The sequence below is a fragment of the Dermochelys coriacea genome, chromosome 5, assembly GCF_009764565.3.
Source record: "Dermochelys coriacea isolate rDerCor1 chromosome 5, rDerCor1.pri.v4, whole genome shotgun sequence".
Taxonomy (NCBI): Eukaryota; Metazoa; Chordata; order Testudines; family Dermochelyidae; genus Dermochelys; species Dermochelys coriacea.
Window position 1 is genome coordinate 123944378 of NC_050072.1, and position 25290 is coordinate 123969667.

Below are 25290 nucleotides of genomic sequence, written 5' to 3' on the forward strand. Positions count from 1 at the left end.
GAAGCTGGGAATGGGTGACGGGATGGATCACTTGATGCTTACCTGTTCTATTCATTCCCTCTGGGGCACCTGGCATTGGCCACTGTCAGAAGACAGGATACTGGGCTAGATGGACCTTTGGTCTGACCCAGTATGGCCGGTCTTACGTTCTTATGTAAATTGTTTAGTAACACTCACCACGTTCTGAGTAGATGCTGCTAGTGCAGCAGGCTGTATATAGCTAAGCCTGTAGTTAGTAAACGGAGTTATTAAGGACCCAACAATGCCTTTGTGGTTTCTTCATCTTATTGGAGCTATAGAACTTATTCTGAGGGAGTTCTATGGCCTGTGTTATATAGGAGTCAGAATAAATGATCACAATGCTCCCTTCTGGCCTTGGAATCTATGAATCAGCCCTCAACCATTTCCTGCCTCCCACAAATTATGGGCAGATTTATATATTTTGGGTTTGCTACATTGCCTCTATTTACACACACTATGCTAGGTGCTGATATGAAGGGTATTTGAATTACAAATGAAGATCTTTCATAGTTTATGTGAGGATAGTTTAGTTGGGGTTGGTTCTTGTTTGAGCAAAGGGTTGCTCTAGAAGACCTCCCGAGGTCTCTTCCAACCCTAATCTTCTGATTCTATGATGCGTTTACAATTCCTAACTTGTAGTATGACATGGGTATCTCCAGAAGTGTGCTTGTGCTGAGTCAACTCTTCTAAATATGATGCAGTGTATACCCTGTCCTGGCTCAGAAAGGGTTAATGTGGACCTTAGTGGCACCTGGAGGTGGGCCAGGCCTAATTAATGATGAAGTTGAGCTGGGAAGGAGCTGGGTGGTGCTATAAACAGAGGAAGTTTGGAACAGAAGGGGCTATAGGGAGAAACTCTGCAATCATTTTCCCTAGGGCAGGCAGTGAAGATGCTTGGAGGGAATGAGAAGGCTCTTGCACAGTGAGGAGAAAGCCAAGAAAGGCTTTGTAGGAAAGATAGCAGCAATGACTCTGGTGAAGTGAACCTTGACAGCCCGCCCTAGGGTCCCTGGATTAGAACCCAGTGTAGAAGGCAGGCCTGGGCTCACCTGATAAGGTGGTGTGAAGCCTCTAAGGTGACATGGACTACTGGATATCCTGAGAAAATAGTGAATGGACCACTGGGCCCTGAACTGATGGTGACAGACTGGCTGGAGGGATCACACATTTGTTTGTTAGACTTCCTATTACCCTAGAAGGGGCAAAACTAAATGTGACCTGACTAGAGAGCGGAGGTACAAGAGGGAGACCAGTGCAAGAACCAGAGTGATTGTCAGCATAAGGTGCTAGAGGAGGAGAGCCTGCTATGCCATGCCCAGTCACAAAGGGATGCACCTATGGTGAGTTAATTCTTCTACACACCTCTCCCAGCCCACCCATATACATAGCTACCAGAAGTAGCTGTTTCTACTAAAGCATCATCCAAAACAATTAAAAGAATCACTATGAGGCAAAGTTAGAACTTCTCTGGACTGGCAAGGGAAGATGCACTTGGGAGTATGAGTTCCCTAGTAACTTTTTGGGAATTGTGATAAAGTGATGGCTATGAAATTTGTTGATTAAAGCAAACAAATAACCTTTGTAATAGGAATCCACAATTGAAAGCGGAAGCTGCTCACTGTACTTCAAAACTGACACAACCTATATGTTTGCACTCAAGTAAACTAAAAAAAAAATCCTAGAGCAGGAGTGCCACATGCAGACTATGAAAAGGTCTGCTGAGCAATACAATCTAAGCCGTTCTATGCCTGCTCCACAATGCTGCATTATCTGTTAATACAAGTTCCTGTAAACGCCTCCTACCCAAAGGGATCCACCCAGGCTCACCATGTGTGGTGGTGTAGATATATTCATCCTCCCCCAGACCCACGCTCATATACCCACAAATGACCACCCTTGCATTTAAACTTGTCTGTGAAAGATAGAAGTCACACACAATCAACACCAGTACATTTCCACACCTTGTCATTTATTTTACATTTCCTTACAAAATGTTTTCATTTTTGTTTCATACATCGTTGATGGGTATGTACATCAAATCACCACCACTGTCTACTCTTGCTAACTACTGGAGATGCACTTATGCTGTGTGGTAAGGAAAACTTCTGAATGGAGTGAACACTGTAATAAGCAACTGCTGAGGGGACCAGAACTCTATTTCCTCGTATATGGTGAGGGTCCTTAACTAGGAAATTTAATAGCGATACTTAATCTTGGTGATACCTGAAAATGTTAACTTAAGTCAATGGTTATTTTAAGTTAGCCTAGAGCTCATTGTCTAAAAGCAACCAGTTTAGTTTGTTTTGGTACATCCACATAGCAGTTTCTTCTAGAGCAACCAATTTGTAATCTAAACACCCTACACCTAATGGATTTGCAGACTGTGCATCTGGAATTGCTTTTGACTGTACTACCGCTGATAGGACCTACATTTCCACCCCATCCAGAGAAGGCTGACTGTTACAAGATACACTGGAGAAAGGGAGAGGGTGACTTTTTCCACACCCCTCCTCCACAATCTGTTAGCTCCAGCACACATGAATAAGTCTGACAGATTCCCTCAATATCAGTCTCTCTCTACATCATATATATGCAAGGTCACAAAGCCGCATTATGCAATACTGATTCCAGTAATGAAGTTTACAGTGATGCAAGGATCAGTGCCCTTTGTTTATCCTCAATCTCTATTACTTGTAGGGTATGTCTACACAGCAAAAGAGACCTACAGCTCTGAGTCTGAGCTTCCTAGTATAAGCTAGAGTCGGTTGACACAGGCTCTGAAACTCACTGCTATTTTTGTTTGTTTTTACAGTGTAGCTGTACCCTTAAATAAGGAGCATGGCCTGGAATAGAGGGGATACAAACGTTCTCTTTACTGACCACGCTGTCACTGACGCATCATAACAAAAGCGTGGTGTTTTTGTTTTTGGGGTTTTTTTTTGAAGCAGTAAGCAGTGTCCTTTAAATCTGAAGATATTTTAATGAACTCCCAATGGCGTATATGATGTGTAGACCATCACCATGATGAATCTCGCCTAGACATCATCCCAGAAGTTATCCCTCTTCTCTGGCATGACTCAGTATTCCCACATAATCTTTAGGTTTGAGGGCAGCTCTGCAGTGCATAGCTCGTCAAATTTTGAGGCATCTTTGACCTGTGTGCCGTAGAAAGCTAAGACATCCCCAGCAGTGCACATCTGGTGGAGTTGTGAATTGGGGACCGCATGGCCTAGTTCTGCGGCCAGTTGTGTCAGCAGGCGATACTTTAACTTGCTTTCTTTTAGTGAAGCCTTTTGCCAGTCCTCAGAGAGTGAAGGTCCAAAAATTTCCCTGACGTGAGACTCCAGACGACTTTGGAGATCCTCTGGGGGAAGATACTTCCTACTGCGTGGTGGGGGACATGCCAGGATGGGTGGTTCTTTCACTAGAACAGCTGTTTCAACCTCCTCTGGTTCTTTCACCTTCTTCCTGTTAATCAGAAGGAAGTATTTTAAATCTCCCAGCTGCTATTGAACTGAAGTGTCCTTTTCCATTTAGATTAGATTCCCCTCCTCCCCCGATTCACACTCATTTTTGGTTTCACTACCACAATCTGATAGCTCTTACACAGGCCAGCACTGAAGACAGAGCAAGCTGTTTCCTTCACTGATTTGCATACACACTCAATACAAACATCAGCACTCTGAGCCTCGTCCCAGCTTTTTCCAGAAGGCTCACCTTCAATAATATTCACGGAGCAAGTGCCCCTGCACTTTCACAGCATCTTTGTGAGGCCTCAGACTGAGGTGCTCACAGTGACTGTACGAAGGTTTATGGTACTTTAGTGGCACACCTCCAGCGGGGTGCTGTGCTAGTGTAGCAGCTGTCGGGTAGCCGGGCCCTGGCGGCATGTCTACACTGTCCTTGGAGTCTGTGTAGCTGAGGGCTTGTCTACACTATGCAGCTTTTAGCGACAAGGCTGTGTTAATGCAGCCTTCTTGCTAAAATCCAGCGTGTGTAAACGCTCTGTTGGTATTTTGTCAGCACTTTTGCAAACAAAATACTTCCAGTCCCACGAGCGGCATTAGCTCTGTCAGCAGGAGACAAAGCAGTGTTCACGCTGCCATTTGCATTGGCAAAACTTGTCTTTCACAGGGGGCTTTTGAAAGCATCCCTGAAAGAAACCAGTTTTGTCCACAACGTTGCAATGTAGACAAGCCCTAAGTCTACACGAAAAGGCAGGCAGATGCGAGCTCTCCGTGAGCCCAGCTGCTGCGGCGCAGGCAGTGTTAGCTACGCCGTGCCCAGGGCCGGCTCTAGGCCCCAGCAAAATAACCAGGTGCTTGGGGCGGCACATTTCTAGGGTCAGCATTCCGGCGCTGGCCATACCGCCGCTCGAAATGTGCCCCTGCCGCCCCAGCTCACCTCCGCTCCGCCTGCTCCCCTGAGCGCACCACTGCTGCTCCGCTTCTCCCCACTCCCTTCCAGGCTTGCCGCCCGCAAAACAGCTGTTTGTTACAGTCACTGTTTTGCGTGGCAAGCCTGGGAGGGAGAAGCCGAGCAGCGGTGCGCTCGGGGGAGGTGGCAGAAGTGAGCTGGGGAAGGGAGCAGTTCCTCTACCTCGCCCCCATTACTTCCTGTGCTCCCTCCTACCCTTGCTCCCCTCCAGTCCGCCTGCTCCCCTGAACGCGCTGCCTCTCCCTCACCCGAGTTTACTCAGGGCAAATTGTAAGGGTAACCTCTGGCTACCACACCCATTTACTCTCATCTATTTAACAGCTTGACTCTGGTTTCACCTTCCTTTTTCAGTACTCTTTCAGTAAGCCTGTTCAAACAAAGATAAACAAGGTTTAATTCTTCTCCGTCAATCTCCATGCACTTGTCTAGGCTAAGAAACAAGCCAGCTTAGACAAAACACGTCCCTTTCTGACTGGTATGGCAAATGACTGTCCCACTGTTGCAGACGAAGCCAAACAAGTTTAACACCTGCCATAAGCCAGCCTGGCCAATCGCTAACTCTAGCAGGGGGTCAGTCACGTTTTAGGTTTGTCTATATCAGCATGACAACCATTTTCAAGACTGGTTGAAGTGGATGATGAGGGACAGAGAGCAGCGTCTAGCTGGTAGTGGTCCTTCACAGGCCACATTTAAATGACCAGTCTCTAGCTAAGAGAGAGTGCTGCTGCCTCAGAGATATTTTAGTTCTTATATATGTATGTAAAGTTTTGCAATGAAGGCCTAATTTGTTCTAATAGCTCAGTTGTCACTTAGGCATCTAAATTAAATGACCAGATTTTTCATGAGTGCTCAGCACCCAACAGATCCCATTGCTGTCAGTGGGAGCAATTGGGTGCTGAGCTCTTTAGAAAATCTGGCCTGAAAATGATCTCTCCAAACTAATCTCCAGCTTATCAGAATTTAGGGAAGGAGTTGCCATACTAGGTCAGACAAGTAGCCCATCCTAGTCCAGTATCTTGTCTCTAGCAATGCTTGGGACCTGAGGCTTCAGCAGAACTTGAAACCCCTGTAATACAGCTAGCTGATGGTGTGAAATGGTACATGATGTGGAAGTGAGAACAAAGGGAATTCTCTATTTTTTCTTATGCGTTTAAGCTGATCTGCCAGCAGGGTCTTTGCAGACCCTTTTTATCGCAACTGTTCTCCTCTAAAAGTTCTTTATATTTTAGTGGGTTTTAACTACCTGACTTCTGCTTAAATCACCACACTAAAAATATCCCCCCATAGCCAGAACTCATCTGTCTCTGGCAAAGTGGGTTAGTAGTTAGGGCTGCTAGGCCCTGAGTCTGCAATTGAATCCCATGTAGGTGGACCTTGAACCTCCCGTGATGCCCGGGGGCTTGGTGTAGATGCAAAATTCTGCTCACATGGGTGTAATTGCAGGAGCAGGGCACAAGTCAGACTTTCCCATTAGCAGGGCCAACTCTAGGCACCAGCAAAACAAGCAGGTGCTTGGGGCGGCACATTTCTAGGGGCGGCATTCTGGCACCAGCCATGCCTCCACTAGAAATGGGCCCCCGGCGCCCCAGCTCGCCTCCGCCTGCTCCCCTGAGCGCGCTGCAGCCGCCGCTCTGCTTCTTCCCGCTCCCTTCCAGGCTTGCTGGGCACGAAACAGCTGTTTGGTGCAGCAAGCCTGGGAGGGAGGGGGGAGAAGCCGAGCGGTGGCGGAGCAGAGGTGAGCTGGGGCAGGGAGCGGTTCCTCTACCCCCCCCCGCTCCACCTGCTCCCCTGCCAGAGCGGCGGGGGGTTCAGGGGAGCAGGCGGAGCGGAGGTGAGCAAGGGCAGGGGGTTGCTGCGGGGGGGGGGGGAGAGCCACAGGAAGCAATGGGGGGGGGGAAATGCAGCACGTGGGGAAGGGGCTGGGAAGCGGTGGAGTTGGGGCAGAGCCGCGAGCAAGGGGGGGGGTGGAGGGGGGGCACGAAAAAAAGCGGGGGCAGCCAAAAATTTTTTATTTTTTTTTTTGCTTGGGGCGGCAAAAATCCTAGAGCTGGCCGTGGCCCCTGGGTACCCGCCGCTGCCCGGCGAGCCCGGGCCCGGCTGAGCCGCGGCTGCCCGTGCGGGCGAGGCGAGGCAGCTCGCGGCGAGCTCGCGCAGGGGCAGGGCCAACCGCCAGCGGGCCGCGCGGCCCCAGCCGGCGGGGGGGCAGGGCTGAAGGCTAGAACGAGGCTGGGGCCGGCTGAGCCGCGGCTGCCCGTGCGGGCGAGGCGAGGCAGCTCGCGGCGAGCTCGCGCAGGGGCAGGGCCAACCGCCAGCGGGCCGCGCGGCCCCAGCCGGCGGGGGGGCGGGGCTGAAGGCTAGAACGAGGCTGGGGCCGGCTGAGCCGCGGCTGCCCGTGCGGGCGAGGCGAGGCAGCTCGCGGCGAGCTCGCGCAGGGGCAGGGCCAACCGCCAGCGGGCCGCGCGGCCCCAGCCGGCGGGGGGGGCGGGGCTGAAGGCTAGAACGAGGCTGGGGCCGGCGGCCGCTCGCACGCCGGGCGCCTCAGCTCAGCGGGAGGGGCCGAGAGTAGCTCGGCCACCGAGCCTCCCTCGGGGTTACCTCAGGCCTCCCCACAATGCCCTGCGCGGCGGCACCCCCAGACTCAGCCGCCTCCAGGCGCCCACGAGCCCGCAGGCGGTAGCCATCTTGGAAAGGACACAGGCAGACTGCCCCCGCCCCGCCTGCGGACGTAAGGCCCGTGGCACGACGGGAGAGGTAGGACTGTTTCCGGGAGCGCGCGTTGCCTCATGGGAAGGGTAGTCATGGGCTATTTCGGTCCCCTGGGCGAGGCACGGCCCCGCGGAGCGCTCTGGGGGATGTAGTTCGCGGCGGCCTCCGGCGGCTCGTGGCCCGGGTGGGAGCTGAGCGGGATGCGGCCCGGAGGACGTGGGAAGAGTCTGCAGCTGGCGGCGGCGGCGGCCGGGGCGCTTGTTGCCATGGCAACCGGGAGGGGGCCTCCTCCGTGCCCGTGGGGAGCGGCTGGTGGCCCAGCTGGGGAGCGGCCGCGTGGGGCTCCGTGTCCCGCCGGGCCCTGAGCTTAGCATGAGTTTTGTGACTTTTTTTTTTTTTTTTTAAATGCTTTTCATGAAGCCCAGCTCTTGATCCAGAGCTGTGATTATGTGGGAATCTCAGCTTTCGGGGAAGGGGGGGGGGGGGTTAAAGGACGTTTCTAGCCCTCGTGAGTGTGGAGGAAAGCTGGAGAGCGTGTCCCAGGGCACCCTGAAGACTCAGCAAGAGCCCAACCTGTAGCTTTCAAATCTCATTATTTTTAGGCCTGTCTCATTATTGGGGCCTGACGCGCGGTTTTTGAACGATGACGGTGACAATACTCAAAAAGAACAGGAGGCCTTGTGGCACCTTAGAGACTAACAAATTTATTAGAGCATAAGCTTTCGTGAGCTACAGCTCACTCCATCGGATGTTTATGCTCAAATACATTTGTTAGTCTCTAAGGTGCCACAAGTCCTCCTTTTCTTTTTGCGAATACAGACTAACACGGCGGCTACTCTGAAAAGTGACAATACTGAGGTGCTCTTATAGCTGCAAGCCCGAGATGGTTGTATCAGCCATGCTTTGGTTCATGGGTATACATGTGGTGCATGGGCTCACCTGCATCATTAAATCCCTTTGTTCAGCCTCCTGACTCAGCAATGCATTAGGTTAACAAGTCCCTACTTGGGGTACCTAGAATAGAGCCGGCAGGCAATGAGGATGGTGCAGTAAACATCACCGCATACTCCAGGGGGCTGACTCTAGTCCGCCATTCCTTCTTGGTTGGGCTGCCGAGCAGAGCAGCAGTCACTTTTGAATGGCAGATGTGTTTTTCAATCTTGGGAACATTTTGCAGAGAAATGTAGTTTTTTAGGGGAAGAAAAGTACTGTTGTATTTCACACAACCATGAGTTACATAGGGTGACTTGATCAAAAGCGCCCCATAGTCACACCCTACACACTATTGTAATCATCTTTGTACAAAGATACCTTGTGAGGTATCATTTGAAAACTAATAACTTGCTGGTCAATAATATCTTGGTGCAATGTGTGTAGCAGCATTATATGGGAAGTTATGAAATCCCCCTGTATGATGTTAGCACACATTGAAAACCACACAGCCATGCCTAGGCAAAGGTTGTTAAACAGGACTATCCTAAACAGAGGGATGTGTGTTTTACCTCAGTTTATATATAAATAGTAAAGTGGGTCCTCAAGATAGCAGGGAGAGGAATTGACAGAAGATGAAGCAAATTTGCATTTCTGCAAACACAGGTGGGAAGAAAGGTGCCTCCTTCACCACCCTATTCCATATTGCCTTCTTTATTGTTTGAATAATCTTTGCTTTGCGGGGAATCTTCAGAAGAATCTAATTCATGGGTTCACTAGACTATAAAAGAAAGGAGCAGAGAACCCCAAGTGATCGCTCTCTTTCACCTAAGAAAACAAAGGCACCAATATTCTTGGGCCTTGGGGAGAGATCCTTACCAAGGAAAGGGTCAGTTACCATCTTGCTGGAAGACTGGGTGAGAGAGGTGATCTCGAACAAAGCCTTGCTAGATTAAGTTTTAGATTTGTAGATGTGCATTTTCACTTTTATTTGCTCATAACCATTTCTAACTTATCTCTTATACTTGAACTCACTTAAAATCCTATCTTCTTTTGTTAATAAACCTGTTTAATTTTTTTTAAATCTAAACCAAACCAATGCTGTGTTGAGACTGAACTGTTCGGTAACTCCAGTTAAAGTAGCAAACTGTTGAATATTGACTCTTTACAGGAGCAATAAACCTTTAGCATCGGAACTGTTCAGGAAAGGGTTGGACAGTGCAGAACACCTGATTTTGGAAAATTTGGAACTGGGAGTGTGTTGGGGTCATCCTGCAAGTAGTAACCAAGTCTGGTGGAAGCCAGCGTGTGACTGATGTTTTGCTGACAGGCTGCAGGGGTCAGAGCTGCTGGACAGGGCTGTGGCTGGATACAGACCCTCAGGGTGTGACCTGCATGGTGGTAGACTGTGAGCAGCTCAGGTTGGGAAATACAACAGCAAAGCATTGTGAGACATCCAGGGTTACAGGGCAGGCTATGATACAACCCCTCACTCATTTGGATTGAACCCCAGAATGTGACAATGACTACAAGTTTAGAGAGCGTGTGTGCACTGGATCAGTATCTAAGAGGCAGCAGGACCTAGTGGACAGAGTTTGCCTGGGAACTCAGGAGACGGGTTCTCTTTCTGGGGTTCTGAGTAGCTTTGGACAAATCACATAATGTCTCTGTGCTTCAGTTTCCTCAGTCTGTAAAATGGGGATAGCAGTGTTTATTTCCTTTGTAAAGTGCTTTGGGATCTGTGTATGAAAAGTGCCATGTAAGAATTAGGTATTATACACACATCATTAACTCAGCTCTCAAAGTCCTGTCCCAATATGCACCAGGCTCAGCATAAAATTGAAGAGAAGGATTCTCTGGACACAGTCTTTGAAGGTAGCTTTAACTATCTATGGCTATGACCCTGAAAGCTGTGCCTTGCAGGAAGGCCCTCTGAACTCACATTGCAGGATCAAGGCCTGAGTCATTATCAGAAATGCAGAGTTTCGTTTTTTTTTTAAATATGTTTTTGATCTCATTGGCCATTCACAGGCAATTATTTTGTCTGGTTTAGTTCGTACACATACAATTCAACAAGCTGTTGAAAGTAAGCCCAAGGTGTATATGTGCACTTGTGAGACAGAATTAAACTTTCACACACAATTAAAATGAATCAGATTAACATAATTTCACAGTTGCAGATGCTTTATTCACAGCCCATAGATTGAAAACAATATCTAGAATGTGTAATACAGGAGTCCAGTGTGCTCTCTCCAGCTGCAGAGTATGGTTTTGGAGGGGGCCTGTGCTTTATTTGCTAGTGAACAGAGAAAATTGATGACATGGGATGAAAATTGATGCCCGCATTCCCATGTTTCTAGGGTACAAAGTAAAAAAACCACCCTTTCAGGGGGAGAGACCAATTTGGTAAATTATCAATGGCAGTAGGGGCTAAGCCTGTAAAACAGATACCATTTTCTTGGATAAGATGAGGTGATTTTCTCCCTACATTTTAGGATTAAAGTGTGCGGTTGAGCCCATAGTTTGAACCCACATGATTTCCAGTTTCCTTTACAGGGTTAGGATTTTTTCTTTTTCAGTCCCCCTAGAGGGACAGGGTGGTGGTGTATTCCCACACCCTAATATGTGTAGCTGGCGGTGAAAAGGGATTGTTTCGCAGCTGTATCACTCTTCCCAGAGACAATATATTGTCCTTTGGATGCTAACCCGTTAATCTGAAAAAACAAAAAGGAGGGAGAAACAGTTACCCAGAGGAGAGAGTAAAAATAAAAAAACAGAGAAGTAAAGAACACAGGGAAATAAGGAGTGCTTCTGTGAATTCCCGAACAAAATTTACAAGGGGGATTGGAGAATTTAGGAAACAGATAAGATAAAGACTGTTATACTTCTAAGGCAGAATGGTAATGATCAAAAGTTATTGCATCTGATAGCTGTGTGTTGGCCTATATAAAATGAGCTAATCATCTCAGACAACTTTACCCATATTGTAAACATGTCCACAGAAATTACCTTTAATTAGCATCCTAGTTGGCAGTCTCAGCAAAGAAACCAAAGATTGATTGGGTAAGGAGAATAAATAGGGTGACCAGATAGGAAGTGTAAAAAATCAGGACGGGGGTGGGGGAAATAGGTGCCTATCGAAGAAAAAGCTCCCAAAATCAGGACTGTCCTTATAAAATCAGGATATCTGGTCACCCTAAGAATAAACCACCCACTTATTCTTACAGATGTCTCCAGAGTAGATTTGAGGACTATTATTGGGGCTTTGAGGGGAAGTTTGCACAGCAATTTCCTGTGTTAGACTTGTGTGCAGGGCTGTCAGCCAAGAACCAAACTCAAGAAAGAATCATCCTTGGATGAACATGAAACACAAGGATGGATCAAAGCAACAGGAATATTTAGAACTTGGGGAACATGTCCCCATTTATCACACAATGTGTTGTGCAGTATCTCTCTGAAGTAGGGTGATGGCTCTTTTAAAGACCTAGACTTAGAACTGGAAGGTCTGGAGTCTGCTCAGTCATGATAATGAAGTGAAGGTCCCATACCTGTGCCCGTTTGCAAAATGCCTCCTGCGTAGCCTTCTTGTTCTCAGGTTTGCCAGCCCATGCAGCAAGTGCTGATGCCTGCAGAGCCCGTCCATATGAGAAGGTCAGCTTCCAGGGTTTGGGCAAAGAACACTGGTTGATGGCACTGAGGTTGAGAGAAGCTTCCTCTTCACTTTGGCCTCCAGACAGGAAGCAGATTCCTATAGGACAGAAAAAAAAAAAAAGACTTAAAAGTTTAGAGACCACTGATTCACTCTGATGTCCTGAGATGAAGCAGAATCTTGTAGTGGAGGCAGCAGGAACATAAAAAATCACCAATCTCTATTTTCCCAAGGAAGGCATTTAGGTGAGACTGAAGAGAATTAGGTCAACTGCATATCCATAGATATTGTATCCTATCAGTGAAATTACATATGATGCCCAGTCAAACCTACCACTCGTGTCTGCTGTTCTGTCCATAACTGGAGATGCAACAAATTCTCTTAAAATCTATCAATGCAACAACCACACAACCCAGCCCCTTGGGAACAGAACAGGTCATTAAATGGAAGCAAATGGAGACATATAAAGGGAGACTAAACAAGGGAGACATGGTGGACTGACCCTCCCACTAAGGTCTTACTGCACCTCAGTACATGAGACTTGATGGTTTCAAATCACAATAGGTCCTACAAGCAACCCCAATAAGCGTTTGAGTCACTTGGATGGATGATCTTTGAGTCTGCACGGAGAAGCAATGGATAATAATGAGTTACCAGGAACAGCGGCAGGAACAGTGCGATCGAGGGCAGTGACTGTTGCCATGGCTACCTCCTGAGGTGTGTACTTCTTGGGGCAGGAATGCCCAGCAGTCACCATATTCGGTTTCAGCAGTGTTCCCTCCAGGTAGACATGATGATCATTCAGGGCTTTGTAGACAGTAGCCAGGACCTGGGAAACAATGAGAAAGGAGGATCGTTCAATGCTTATTCATGTTCGCTCAATGCTTGACTTCACTTCCATACTGATTCACCAGTGGGATCCAGGTCTCCAAACCTGCTGTAGAGGGACAACCTATATCTGGGGTGAGAGCGGAATTCACTGTCCATGTTTTATCCAGGCTAGGCTTCAACCCCCCTTCCATCACTTTACCAACAAGCCCTCCAAACCTGCTATGGGGAAGTATTTGTCCCCTGGGATGATAGAGGAATTCATTCTCCATAGTCATGGAATTCTTGGCTTTAGCCCATCAAACCTACCTTGCTCTGGAACGGGAAAGTTACAAAATATGGAATAAAGAAAAGGAGTACTTGTGGCACCTTAGAGACTAACAAATTTATTAGAGCGTAAGCTTTCGTGAGCTACAGCTCACTTCATCGGATGCATTTCGATGAATTCGATGAAGTGAGCTGTAGCTCACGAAAGCTTATGCTCTAATAAATTTGTTAGTCTCTAAGGTGCCACAAGTACTCCTTTTCTTTTTGCGAATACAGACTAACACGGCTGCTACTCTGAAACCTGAAAATATGGAATGGTAGTGGAAACCTGGATGATACCTCTTCTCTTAGAAGGGTGAGCCCTTCTCAGCGAGGAAACCAGGGTAGCCTCGTGGCTAGGGCACTATTCTCACCTCTGCCACTTACTTACTGTGTGACCTTAGGCAATTCACTTAACCTTTCAGTGCCTCCTTCCGTCGCCCACCCCACCCTCCATCTGTAAAATGGAGATAAGAAAGTTCTTTGAGACTTATGGATACAAAGCTCTGTGTAAGAGCTAAGTATTATTATTATGCTGATTGATGAAAATGGGACATGTCTGGTAGGTAAAAATCTTACCTTCTCTGTAACATACTGACAGCGCTGGAGGTCATGCTCTCCATCGGGTAGGACCTCCGGTTCTACAATGGGCACCAACCCATGCTAAGAATGGAAAAACAGAAGTCAGTGGAGATCTGGACAAGAGACTGCCCTATCTGGGATAACCTGAGAAAGGGGTAGTAAAGCAAAGAGAACTACCGGAAAAGAGAAGATACCAACAGACTCTCTCAGCCTGACGGACAAAGAAGCCTCCTCTCAAACACATGGGAACTATTTCAAAAAAGAGTAGGAAAGGACATCACTTATTCCCACATCACAGGAAGGGAGGGAACTATTTCACAGACACATTGAGAGTTTATACCTGCTGGCAGATGCTGGCATAGCGTGCCAGTGTGTTGGCATTCTCCTGGATGGCTAGAGTGGAGGGAGTTGTTTCTGTGATCTTCAGCACAGCACGCCACTTGCCAAAATCAGCGCCATCCTTCTTATACTGGGCGCAGCGCTCAGCGAGCCCATCCAGCCCTGCAAGTATTAAAGGGAAAGGAAGGTGCCTTAGTTAGAGCCTCCAGATTTATGTGGTCGGGGCTGAACTTTGTGTCCTCTACGCAACCCTGTGGAGGTGGGGATGCAGAGCCAGTACGGGGGTGGAGGTGGCCTGTGGCTCCTACCTTCTTCTCATGGAGACTGCTATTGTGTGGTCCTTGTGCAGGCTTCATGCCCAATGCAGTAGCTGCTCACAGTATGGCCCTCAGGGAATGGTCTTCCTTAAATGGACAGAGCTAGGATGGTAACTAGGGAAACCCTGGGTATAATCTATGGTTAGCAAGGCCTCTGGGACAGTAATCATGCAGGACCCATAATGTTAGAAACAGAAACTGTTGCACAAAGTCAGAGGATTAGTACATAAAATCTGATCTCCTGATTCTGACTGTGTAAAACCTGATACCTCGGAGGACCACTAGTCCCATCTAATTTCACCCCCCAAAATACACATGAACAACCATGTAATGTTAACTTGTGGGGAGTGAAGGGATAAACCCTTTCTGATCCCAGCTGGTGATCAGTTTTATGCCTTGAAGCAAGACAGAGTTCTTGTAACTTACTACCCTTCTGCCTACTTATTACCTTGCAGCCACTGGTGCTGCTGGCAGTGCTCATCAAGCCAAAAGGGATGTTTCTGGGCGGGGGAGGCTGCTCTCTGCATGCTGGCTGGTATCTGGAGGGCTGTGGTGGTGGTGGAGTGCATTATGCCCAAGTGTCTAAGTGGGGAGCAAGGGGTGCCAATGAGCACATACCTCTGCCCACACACACACACAGCCTCCTGTGCCTTTGGAGATACTCTTTTGCTCCTGCCCTTTGCAAGCACAATACTTCCAGCTACTGCTGCTTGTGTAGTGCACTTGTGTCTCCCACATGGCTTTCACTTTAAGAACCATAGCTGAGCCCTATATACTCCAGTCATTTTAAATCTCTCCTTGTCAGGAAATGCAACCCCATTCTTGATGGTTTAGAGGAAATGTCTCACCTTGAATGGTGGTTTCTCCATTTGTTCCTGCCAGCGGGGCTGTTCCTTTATCTAGCTAGGAGAGGTATATGGAAAGGAAGACGTGTTAACAATTAACAGATCAGTATAATTTCTGCTACTGTAACCCAGAGCTAGTATAGATTCCTCAGCCTTCATCAGCAGAAGTCACTGTGACAAATGGTGCAGGAGAGTCGGTGGGCAGAGTCACTGGAAGAGACAGAAAACAAGCGCTGGGGAATGGGGAAATTGCAAGAGAGAACAATGCATGACAATGAACAGAGCACTGGGAGTGGGAAGCAGAATTGTTGGTGGGAACAACCCCAGAACTCTAGGAGTTGGGGAGAGTCACTGGAGAGGATGGAATCAAGAGTCTTGAGGACAAGGGGATGGAAGGGTGAAGCAAGCGCTCTAGGGGGTGGTGGGATTTGCTGGATAAAACAAGTCAGGATCAGTGGCTGTAGCTGTGCCTTGGCTAATAGTACAGGAGCATTGGCTGCAGGGGTAATGCAGAGCATGGTGCCAGAATGACAAAAGAGGATTGCTTATCAGCGAGATCCCTGCTGGGCACAGTTCACACTGGGAAGGGCTCTGGGGCTATTGTGCCAGCAGGGCCCTTGGAGAGATTCACCTTTATTCCCACCACAATGCCTTTGTCTTTGATGACATCTGGGAATGGCTTTCCACTGCTGTCCTTCTGATAGAGGGTCTCATGGAAAAAGATCACGCCCCCAATGCTTTGATTTATGGAGGCATCTGAAGAAAAGAGGATCTCTCGGAAGGCGCGGCGATTTTCCTCTGTATTCTCCACCTTGATCCTCTGCAGTCTGCTCCCCATAGTACCTAGCAAGAGGGGCCGAAGGTCAGAGAACACGATATTGGGAATGATTGTCCTTTCATTTATCTTGTATAATTGCAAGGGTGGTGTAACTTAGAATTAGGCCTTCTGTGTTTGTGCAGACCTGGGCTTCTCTCCTCAGCCCATGCCCTCATAGTTCTGTCTACGGACACCAACCCTGCCCTGATGGACCACTTGCTCCTGAAGAAAGATGGGGATTCATTGACTCCTGCCTGGTATCTCAAATTATTTGAAAAGCAAAATGGCTTGAAGGTCACTAAGAAATATCAATAACTGTTCAACTCACCCACAGACTCATCCGCAGCCAGGATCCCCTTTCCTGGAGCCACAATCCGCTGTGCTATGTCAGACAGAGCCTTCTTCTGCTGTGGAGTCAGCGCTGGAAACTGGTGGGTCATGATGGCTGTTCTGGAGGAGACACAGAGACACCCATTGTTCCAAACTGAGTTCTGTTGTGGATAGTGTTTGTAAAATCACATTGATTGGATATAGACACAACAATCTCATGTATCTCCTTCTGGTGGGAGTGAGGTTCTCTATATTACAAAAACAACAAGGAGTCCGGTTCACCTGCTCATCTACCAATGTGATATATGCCATCATGTGCCAGCAATGCCCCTCTGCCATGTACATTGGCCAAACTGGACAGTCTCTACGTAAAAGAAGGAATGGACACAAATCAGACGTCAAGAATTATAACATTCAAAAACCAGTTGGAGAACACTTCAATCTCTCTGGTCACTCGATCACAGACCTAAGAGTGGCTATACTTCAACAAAAAAGCTTCAAAAACAGACTCCAACGAGAGACTGCTGAATTGGAATTAATTTGCAAACTGGATACAATTAATTTAGGCTTGAATAGAGACTGGGAATGGATGAGTCATTATACAAAGTAAAACTATTTCCCCATGGTATTTCTCCCTCCCACCCCACCCCCCACTGTTCCTCTGATAGTCTTAAAAAGAAAAGGAGTACTTGTGGCACCTTAGAGACTAACAAATTTATTAGAGCATAAGCTTTCGTGAGCTACAGCTCACTTCATCGGATGCTGTAGCTCACGAAAGCTTATGCTCTAATAAATTTGTTAGTCTCTAAGGTGCCACAAGTACTCCTTTTCTTTTTAAGGAGTCCGGTGGCACCTTAAAGACTAACAGATTTATTTGAGCATAAGCTTTCGTGAGTAAAAACCCCATTTCTTCAGATGCATGGAATGAAAATTACAGATTCAGACATAAATATACTGTCACATGAAGAGAAGGGAGTTACCTCACAAGTGGAGAACCAGTGTTGACAGGGCCAATTCGATCAGGGTGGATGTAGTCCACTCCCAACAATAGATGAGGAGGTGTCAATTCCAGGAGAGGCAAAGCTGCTTCTGTAATGAGCCACTCCCAGTCCCTATTCAAGCCCAAATGAATGGTGTTAAATTTGCAAATGAATTTTAGTTCTGCTGTTTCTCTTTGAAGTCTGTTTCTGAAGTTTTTTTGTTCAAGTATAGCTACTTTCAAATCTGTTATAGAATGTCCAGGAAGATTGAAATGTTTTCCCACTGGCTTTTGTATGTTACATTTTCTGATGTCCGATTTGTGTCCATTTATTCTTTTACGTAGTGACTGTCCGGTTTGGCCAATGTACATGGCAGAGGGGCATTGCTGGCACATGATGGCATATATAACATTAGTAGATGTGCAGGTGAATGTGGCTGATGTGGTTGGGTCCTCTGATGATGTCGCTAGAGTAGATATGGGGACAGAGTAGGCAACGAGGTTTGCTACAGGGATTGGTTCCAGGGAAGACCTCGGGAGAAGCCTGGGAACCAAAGGAGAGGCTGTGTTAACCACAGCCTACTGGGAAACAACACTAGGGGCTCAGAGGTAGGAAGTAGCCAGGGAAACAGCAACACATGTGAATGATATAGTGGTGCTGAGTACACCAAGTACGGTGCCTTGCCTCCCACAGCATGGGGCCAGAGTTAGAGCGGTTGGGTGAGGTTATAGAGCCAGGCTGGCAGGGCAATGGTGCAGATTAGGATTACACCTCTAGAAGGAGCAGCCCATTTTAACACAGCTGGAACCCAGGGCAGAAAGTGTCTCTGTGCTCCCTCATCAGCCCCAAGGAGGGGGGTCTAGAAGCGTCAACACAAGGATTACTGAGCACAGGATGGGGCTGAGGTGTGAGCCCAGTGGATGGGTTGGGGAGTAGCCTGCGAGGGGAGAAAGGATCTCTTGTTACCTCAGAGGGGGTCCAAATTAGACATGACTTTGAAGGGCTAAGTCGTAGGCACAAACAGGCCATTGCAGGTTCAGGGAAGCGATCAACAGGGGATGCAAGAAGTGAAGACTCCTGCAGTGCCATGACATGATGACGGGATGCTATTGCGATGAGTGGAACTGTTTTCATCTACCTGTTAGACATGTCGCCTCCCATTTACTTCTCTAATTTACATGCTTAGGCACTGATCCTTGAACCCCACTGTCTTCAATGGGACTCTGTGCAGACCAGCTTTTAGCATGCACTTGGTATTCTAAAATACTGCCTAAACAAGAGCTAGCACTGATGAATACTAGCTCAATACACTTCAGTAGCACTACTGTAAGTCTTAGGGCCAATCTGGGGCACCCTTACTCAGGTCAACAAGCAGTAATTCACATAAGCAGTCCCATTCACTTTAAGCGTTCCCTAATGTGAGGGTTGTACAAGCTGGTCCTTTGTGTTCTGGATCCTTACTACAGCATACTGTAGAATCCTCCCAGAGAAAAAGATATATTTAGATTTTTTTTCTCCACTATTTTCTGAGGTCTTGGAAAAGGGTCAGGACAAATATCTACACCCTGTGCATATGGCAAGGAAATCTGTGATACAGTTGCTGGAATCCACCTGTTAAGAGTGGCAATGAGATGATGTAACAAGTGAGTAGTTAGCTCTCTGTGGTGCACAGCAATTGTGTGGGAGACAGCTGTGAATCACAGTATGGGATGGTGGTTTTGCTGGAAGTTAGACCAAGGCATGATGATTTCTAGGTGCCCTGTATACCTGCTTAGTGATGACCCTTTAGCTGGGAAAATTTGAGAGTGATAACAACACATACACCACTAGCCAATCAGAATCTCACTTTTGAGTTTCAGCTTCGAAAGCCATACTCTGCTGCTGCCATAAACCAATGAGCCATCACATGCCTGTCCACAGCAAGTGGCAATATTAAACGAAGGAGTCTGATATCAAACAGAGATGAGTTTCAGGAGCAGATGGAAATTCCCAGTTTTGCATAAATATCCCTTCAAAATTCTAAAGAATGGATGGATGTGCAACAAAACCACACCAGGGAGTATAGAAATGGTCATTTATTTTGGTGAATAGATTGTTATCTATTGCCAGATTCCGCCACTCTTACACTTAGCAAAACCTTCTTTGAGAGCAGTCCCATTGATTTCAGAAGTGCTACTCAGACTACTCATTACAAGCAGGGGTGGCAGAACCTGGCCCGTCACTGGTCATGGCTCAACTATGGCTGCCTCATGAAAAATAGGCTTCCATAAATGTATCAACAGAAATGATAAAGGCCTATTGAAGAGAAAGCATGGTCCAGTAGATAGGAATGCAGGAGATATGGGGTCTATGTTTGACTCTGCTACTGACGTTGCCAATATTTTTATCTGCCAGCCAGCTGAACTTCATCTACTTAGTGGAAAAAGGCCAGTCATTTCAAGTTATGGGCCAGATCCTCAACTGCTGTAAATAGTTATAGTTCAAGTGGCTTCAGTGGAGCTATGCTAATTTACACCAGCTGAAGATCTGGCCCATGAGTGTCATTTTTCTGTTTATTGTAATTGTTCACAAAACAGAAAGGGGGGAGGAAGAGCAACAACAAAGGAAGAAAAATACAGAAAATGCACAAAATCAGATGCAGTGTGGTGGCTAAATAGAATGTTCTGCAGAGCTTTCCAGCAAGCTTTGCTGGTGCTTTAAACAAACAGGGCTGTTTGTCTAACCCAGTCCCTGGCAGAGAGGCAGCTGGACCAGAAAAACACAGCAATGAAAGTCAATATTGCTGTGTTGGAATTTAGACTTTTCCCCAGTAGGCACAGTGGTGCAATGCAGAGGGGAAATATTGTCACAGACATCAGCACAAACATTGCATTCAGTTAATATTACAATAGAATGGACTGAAGTGCAGGCGCACATGGGGGATGGGAGAAGGAACCTGGGGAAGGATTTCAGTGTTGTTAGCATGTTGCACTTCAGAGCAGGTTAGAAGCATTTGTTCTTTCTTTATGCCTTTCCCTTGGCTATTACCGTCAGCACTTTGTTTCTTACATACAATCAGTTTAGAATATCATTTGCCCATTGGAGAAATCAGTTGTATTGTAACATCTGGGTTCTGGACAGCAGAAAAGAGGGGATGCAATTGGCACAGGTGTTCATGATTGTCTTTTATCTCTTCTTTATATAAAATATGTCAAATGTGCAGGGAAGGGGTTGACCACTTGGCCCTCTCTGGGTGTATGCAGCTTTGTTTGCACAATTCCTTGTGAGCACAATTCTTCAACACTTGTGTACATGCACATTTATACATTCAAAATCCCATTTGTATGCACAAATCATATACAAGTAGATCTGTGTGAGTGAATTCTACCATTGTGCACAGAAATAGTAGTGCTTAAAGTGTATGAAAGTGATTTGAATGAGTAAAAGCTGAATGTGTACCAATGGACCTGGGTGGAGGTTTTAAAATGTGGCTTATAACAAACAAGCAAAAAGTACAAGACCTGAGTCTGATTTCTGGTTCAGCTGCCTGTTGGGGACACTGGGATGGAAAATTTAACCTTTTGCATAATGGAAACAAAAGTAACAAGTGTTTGTGCAAGGGCTGGCATCTTGGCCAACAAAAAGGATTTAATTGGGGACCACCAGAGCTAAATGCATGAGTTGCTTGAGCTATGGAACCAGGCTTCCCCAATGAGACCTGCAACAGATCTGCATTCTCTGTAGATCATGTACAGAGAGTGACATGTGACACACTGATACGTGTTTTAAACTTGAAGAATCAAACTGCTCTAAAATGCTTAATACTTGTATTTTTCTGTTGACTTGAGAAAAATTATTCCTCCTAAACAAATGTGGGGAAAATCCTCTCATTCCCAGGGAAATGAGGAAGGGAATTGCCTGAAAGTATGGCAAAGAAAATAAGTAAGAAGCTCTAAGAGAAGAAACAAAGAAGCATTAGTGTAGAATACAAGGCAAATTGTCCTTTCGGAAATGCATTTAGAATAAAAAAGGCTGTTTGGCCCAAAACAGATGTGAAGGAAGAGAGAAAGTAACACGCACACTCAAGAGTGCAGGAGGGACAGAGAGGCAGCTGTTAGAGGAACAAGTGATGAATTAACCGTTCATGAGTACAGGAAATGAAGAGCGTGAAGCCATGCAGGGGCTCCCTTTTCCTCTCTTGTACTGCAATCTTGTACTTGCATTCATTGTGGTGCTCATAAAACAGAAAGCCAGGGCACTGTCCTACCATGCCCTGAATGGGAACATTATCCAGAAATAGTTAAAGCACTGAATTTTACACATACAAGCCTATATGTTGAACATTAAATCAACAGCCATGTTTACAAAAATAAAATAACTGCTAGAGAGAGAAAAGCCATCACAGTGCCAATCAGCATCTCATGTGGCTTTGATGGTGGTGAGTATATACACCGCACTGTCCCACAGGCATGAAGACAAAACTGTAGATGTAAAGCATGTAGATTAGGAGGTGGGTCCCCTCTGCAAAGTATCAGAGGAGGAAGGTTTGTAAGGGATCCTTTCTGTGTGTCTTACAGAAGAGGAAGTTTCCCCTTTGTGCACAGAAAAGGAGTCGGGAGTGTAATGTATCAAAATGCCTCAGATCTGGAAAAGCGCCTGGATGAAGGATTCAGACTGCCACTGCCTTAGGAAAATGAGCAAGCACTTTTGATGAAGATGGTGATTTTGTCCAAGTTCTCTCAAGTGGCTGGAAGATCAGATCTCCCAATTCCCTGAAAAACCTGATTGCCGGCTGTTTGGTTTTCTGCACCTGTGTGCAGGTAGTGGGCACCATGCACCATGGCTTTTCTTATAGCAACTTGTAAAGTAAGGTTTTGCTAACAGACTGCTAAATATCTATGGGTGTTGTAGGGGAGAGGAGAGGGAGCTAGGAACTTTGCCCCCTCTTATCCTTTGCTTTGGGGGCAGGCATAAAGTGGCCCTTGCACCAGACTAGCTAAGGTCACATTATCCCACAAAGTGGGTGGGAGGGTATAGGGCACGTGACTCCACTGGCCAGCAGAGCTTATGGCTGCAGAAGGGAATGGACACTGCTCTGCATTCCCCTCTATGCTCAATGCTGCTGCATCTCCTTTTTGGTGATAGGCACAGGGAAACAGGTGCCCTGAGGACTAGGGAGTGGCTGGGTCATATACGGGACTATTCCAGAAGCTGGAAGACAGGTGGGTTAGAGCACTCGTTTTCAGGTGCTGAGGATAGTTTCTTCTTCTTGGTGGTGACTGGGGTGGTGCCATGCCCTGCTGGGTAGTGGTAGGAGTGAGGGATTGTGGGAGGGTTCTGCCATGCTGGCAGTTGGCACTTTTCCCTGGAGTAGGTGAAAAGTTCTGGCAGGTCCCCTAGAGCGCTCTAGTCCTTGGGATGCTAGCAGGGGGGAGTGTGGGAGTATTGGGTGAATCAGGAGGTTGAGGGTGCTGGCTTGCGGATGATGAAGGGGTCCACAGCTGCCAACGAGCTTATTCATGTTCTGTAGCTCTGAGCAATTTACTGAAGATGACTGTTCTCATCCTCTGTATTTGAAGGGGTCCAACTCCACTGCTAGTACAGCGGAATATTTCTGCCAACAGCTTCTGTTATCGCTTTTCATGTAGTCTTCTCCTTTCAAGACTATCCTATGTCTCCTTGTCAAAGCCAGTCTCACCAGCACTACTGCTATAATACTTCAGAGGAAATTAAACACCGAATGCAGGTTGCAACACTTCATCAGCACTGAATGTGCAATGTGCATGCAAGGAATAAAAAGAGGATTGCAGTCTGCAGCTGCAGCCCAGATCTTCCTACATGCACCTACACAAATCACCATTTAAACAAAGTAGCAGAAAATGACACAGAGACAAACACACAGGCTATTGATCCAGTCTCCTGAATTACAGATGAGGATTATGTGTTCACATTCGCTTCTTCCAGGTGTTCTTTGTTACAAATTTAAGCCAAAATAGTTAGCAATTTCATCAAATGGGGCTTATTACATTTATAGAAGATAGATGAGAGAGATCACTGCAGAAAAAAGAAAAACTAAGAATGAATGTGTTTCTTTCCTGATTTGGCTAGCGATGGCATAGTTTTACAAGCTGTTCCTGACAAAGCAAAATCCACACATTTACAGAAAAGATACATATTTTCTCCCCCCCCCCCCCATTCAGATCAGAAATGAATCAGTAGTTTATTATCACTCACTGTTTGAGGACAGTGTCTCCTTCTCTGCCAAAAGTTCCTTCTAAGGTAGCTGCAGCCAAATAGGTCCAATCTCCCAACTCCCAAACTTTTTATAACGTTCTCACCAATATTTTTTTTCTCTCTCCTCTTCAGGCTGTTTGAGGTGGTGTCTCTATGCAACACCTCTGATTGGCTGAGGAACCATAAACCTGCCCAGCCAATCAGATTTATTCTCTCTCTCTCATATACAGGCATGGAAGAATTATAGTTTTGTTTCTTTCCAAGTGAGAATGACAAATTCCGTAAAGATTCTTTTGACAGATCAGTTCAACAGCTTCCTCATCCCTTTCAAGACATAGTACAAATTATTGCAAGACCTACACTGAAACATGCTTACAGTGAACCTGGCTAGAGCTTGCATTTTAGGGCCAGATCCTCAGCTGGTGTAAATCAGCATAGCTCCATGGCATTGCAACCCTCTGATTTGGTCCCTTGGGTCCAGGGCCCATGTATTCCCTTGTATTTTGTATATGGCTTGCAAAGTGATGAAGCTCAGTATGTAATCGTAGTAATAGAGTCAGTCTCTGGTAATAGTGCAGTAGAATGAAAGTCACGAATTGCTTCAGTGCATTGCAGTGTGCAAATTCGAATTCTGTTTGTGGGGTGAAATTGACCCGAGGAGGACAGGTGAGCACAAGACCTATTCAACACTTAAACCCTCAAATTAGGCTTATGTGGTGCATACTATTCACTCTGAAAAACAAATGAATTCGCTGTAGTTGGCTTCCAGGGCATCTTTGCTCATACTGCTGATATTTTCAGTTTGTCAAATCACAATAGACAAGGCTGACTTTTTTCTTAGGCTTTTCATATTCTAGGTAGCCCACAACAGTGGGGTTGGACACATATAGTACAGGGACTGCATTAAGCCAACGTCATACTCTTAGCAATGGCACACATAGTAGCCTTGGACGTTAGAGCTTGTTTTAACTGAACAATGCAATGTTTGCTCGGACACTGACGTTCTCTGTCTGTTTTTTGTAGCATGTGTCATAACCTTCAGGTGAGCAGCAGCTGCCAGACACTTGTTGAAGGAATTGTGGCTTCTTATCAAAGGAGGGCACCTTCACGAGGCCAGCACCCTCCCACACTGAGCTCATCCACCCCTTATGGTGTGAGACTTGGACCATGACAAATGCACAATTAGAGCTAATACAAACCCTCAGCTGGTGTAAATAAACATAGCTCCATGAAAGTCATTGGAGTTACAGTGATTCACCCTAGCTGAGGATGTGGTCAGTTATTTCTTCCTTTCACTTTCTTCCTGATAAGCCTGTTTGCAGAATAACATGGATGTATAGCCATTGTGGTGAATATCTATGGCCAGAAAACCCTAATTGCCTTATGGTATCTGTTTCATTATTTGATACATCTCTCACCTGGGGACTCCATCCCTTCCAGAGAGATGGACTCAGTGATCTAATTAACTGTTCTTCACCTCTAATTGCTGTGATTCTATATAGTAACAACCGATATTTATCATGACAAGCCTTATTAAAGGGATATGGCGGGGGTAAGCAGGACAGGGGTAGTTACCATACCAACATGCTCCTTTCAGATTCTCTCCTGCTCCTTTGAATGCCCCAGAGAAAACCCAGCTTGGAACCTTGTCTCTCCTGATCCTTTTGAAAGCTCAGCGGTGCTCCAGGGTGTATCGTTCCCCGCATGATGGGGAAGTGACATGACAGGAGCCCTTGAAAGAAGTTGGGCAGAAGGGCAATGACTCTGGGCAGAATTCCTAAAAATCTTGCCAGGTATTTTTGAAAACACAGTGAAACTTCCTATTGTCCAATGTGCATTTTTTAGAAAAACAAAACCTTTTGAAGAATTTGATATCACCTACCACACAGCTCCTTCCGGGCTGAAATCCAGCACTACAGGAGTTACAGGCCCAGAAGCATCTCTGAGCAGCCAGGAAGAAGAATTTTAAAAATACTCTGAAAGTGAATAA

At 46.5% G+C, this 25290-nt stretch overlaps 2 protein-coding genes and 1 long non-coding RNA gene across 4 annotated transcripts in view; 1 reads left to right on the forward strand and 2 right to left on the reverse strand.

The window, feature by feature from the left end:
• Window positions 1–1969: 1969 nt before the first annotated feature.
• Window positions 1970–7432, reverse strand: MRPL50 (mitochondrial ribosomal protein L50). The gene is given in 5 exon segments (XM_038402979.2): window positions 1970–3489; window positions 7054–7157; window positions 7159–7295; window positions 7298–7351; window positions 7354–7432. Coding segments are annotated over 5 exon segments (765 nt in total). The 3' UTR covers window positions 1970–3098.
• LOC119855970 overlaps window positions 7071–25290 on the forward strand; it is a 72197-nt gene continuing 53977 nt past the window's right edge. Inside the window, exons 1-2 of the long non-coding RNA XR_006281724.1 lie at window positions 7071–7209; window positions 18619–18730. This is a non-coding gene — a long non-coding RNA (uncharacterized LOC119855970). The remainder of the gene's footprint in view (window positions 7210–18618; window positions 18731–25290) is intronic.
• ALDOB (aldolase, fructose-bisphosphate B) lies at window positions 10258–23454 on the reverse strand. Of its 2 annotated transcripts, none has more exons than XM_038402977.2 (9): window positions 23301–23454; window positions 16106–16227; window positions 15592–15803; window positions 14964–15018; window positions 13800–13960; window positions 13457–13540; window positions 12398–12572; window positions 11643–11842; window positions 10258–10808 (listed from the first exon to the last, which is right to left on the reverse strand). In XM_038402977.2, exons 2-9 carry the CDS (start codon window positions 16215–16217, stop codon window positions 10713–10715), a joined length of 1095 nt encoding a protein of 364 aa, XP_038258905.1. In that variant the 5' UTR covers window positions 16218–16227; window positions 23301–23454; the 3' UTR covers window positions 10258–10712. The 2 variants fall into 2 exon arrangements, with proteins under 2 accessions (XP_038258905.1, XP_043371208.1); XM_043515273.1 differs by lacking the exon at window positions 23301–23454 and adding an exon at window positions 17088–17110.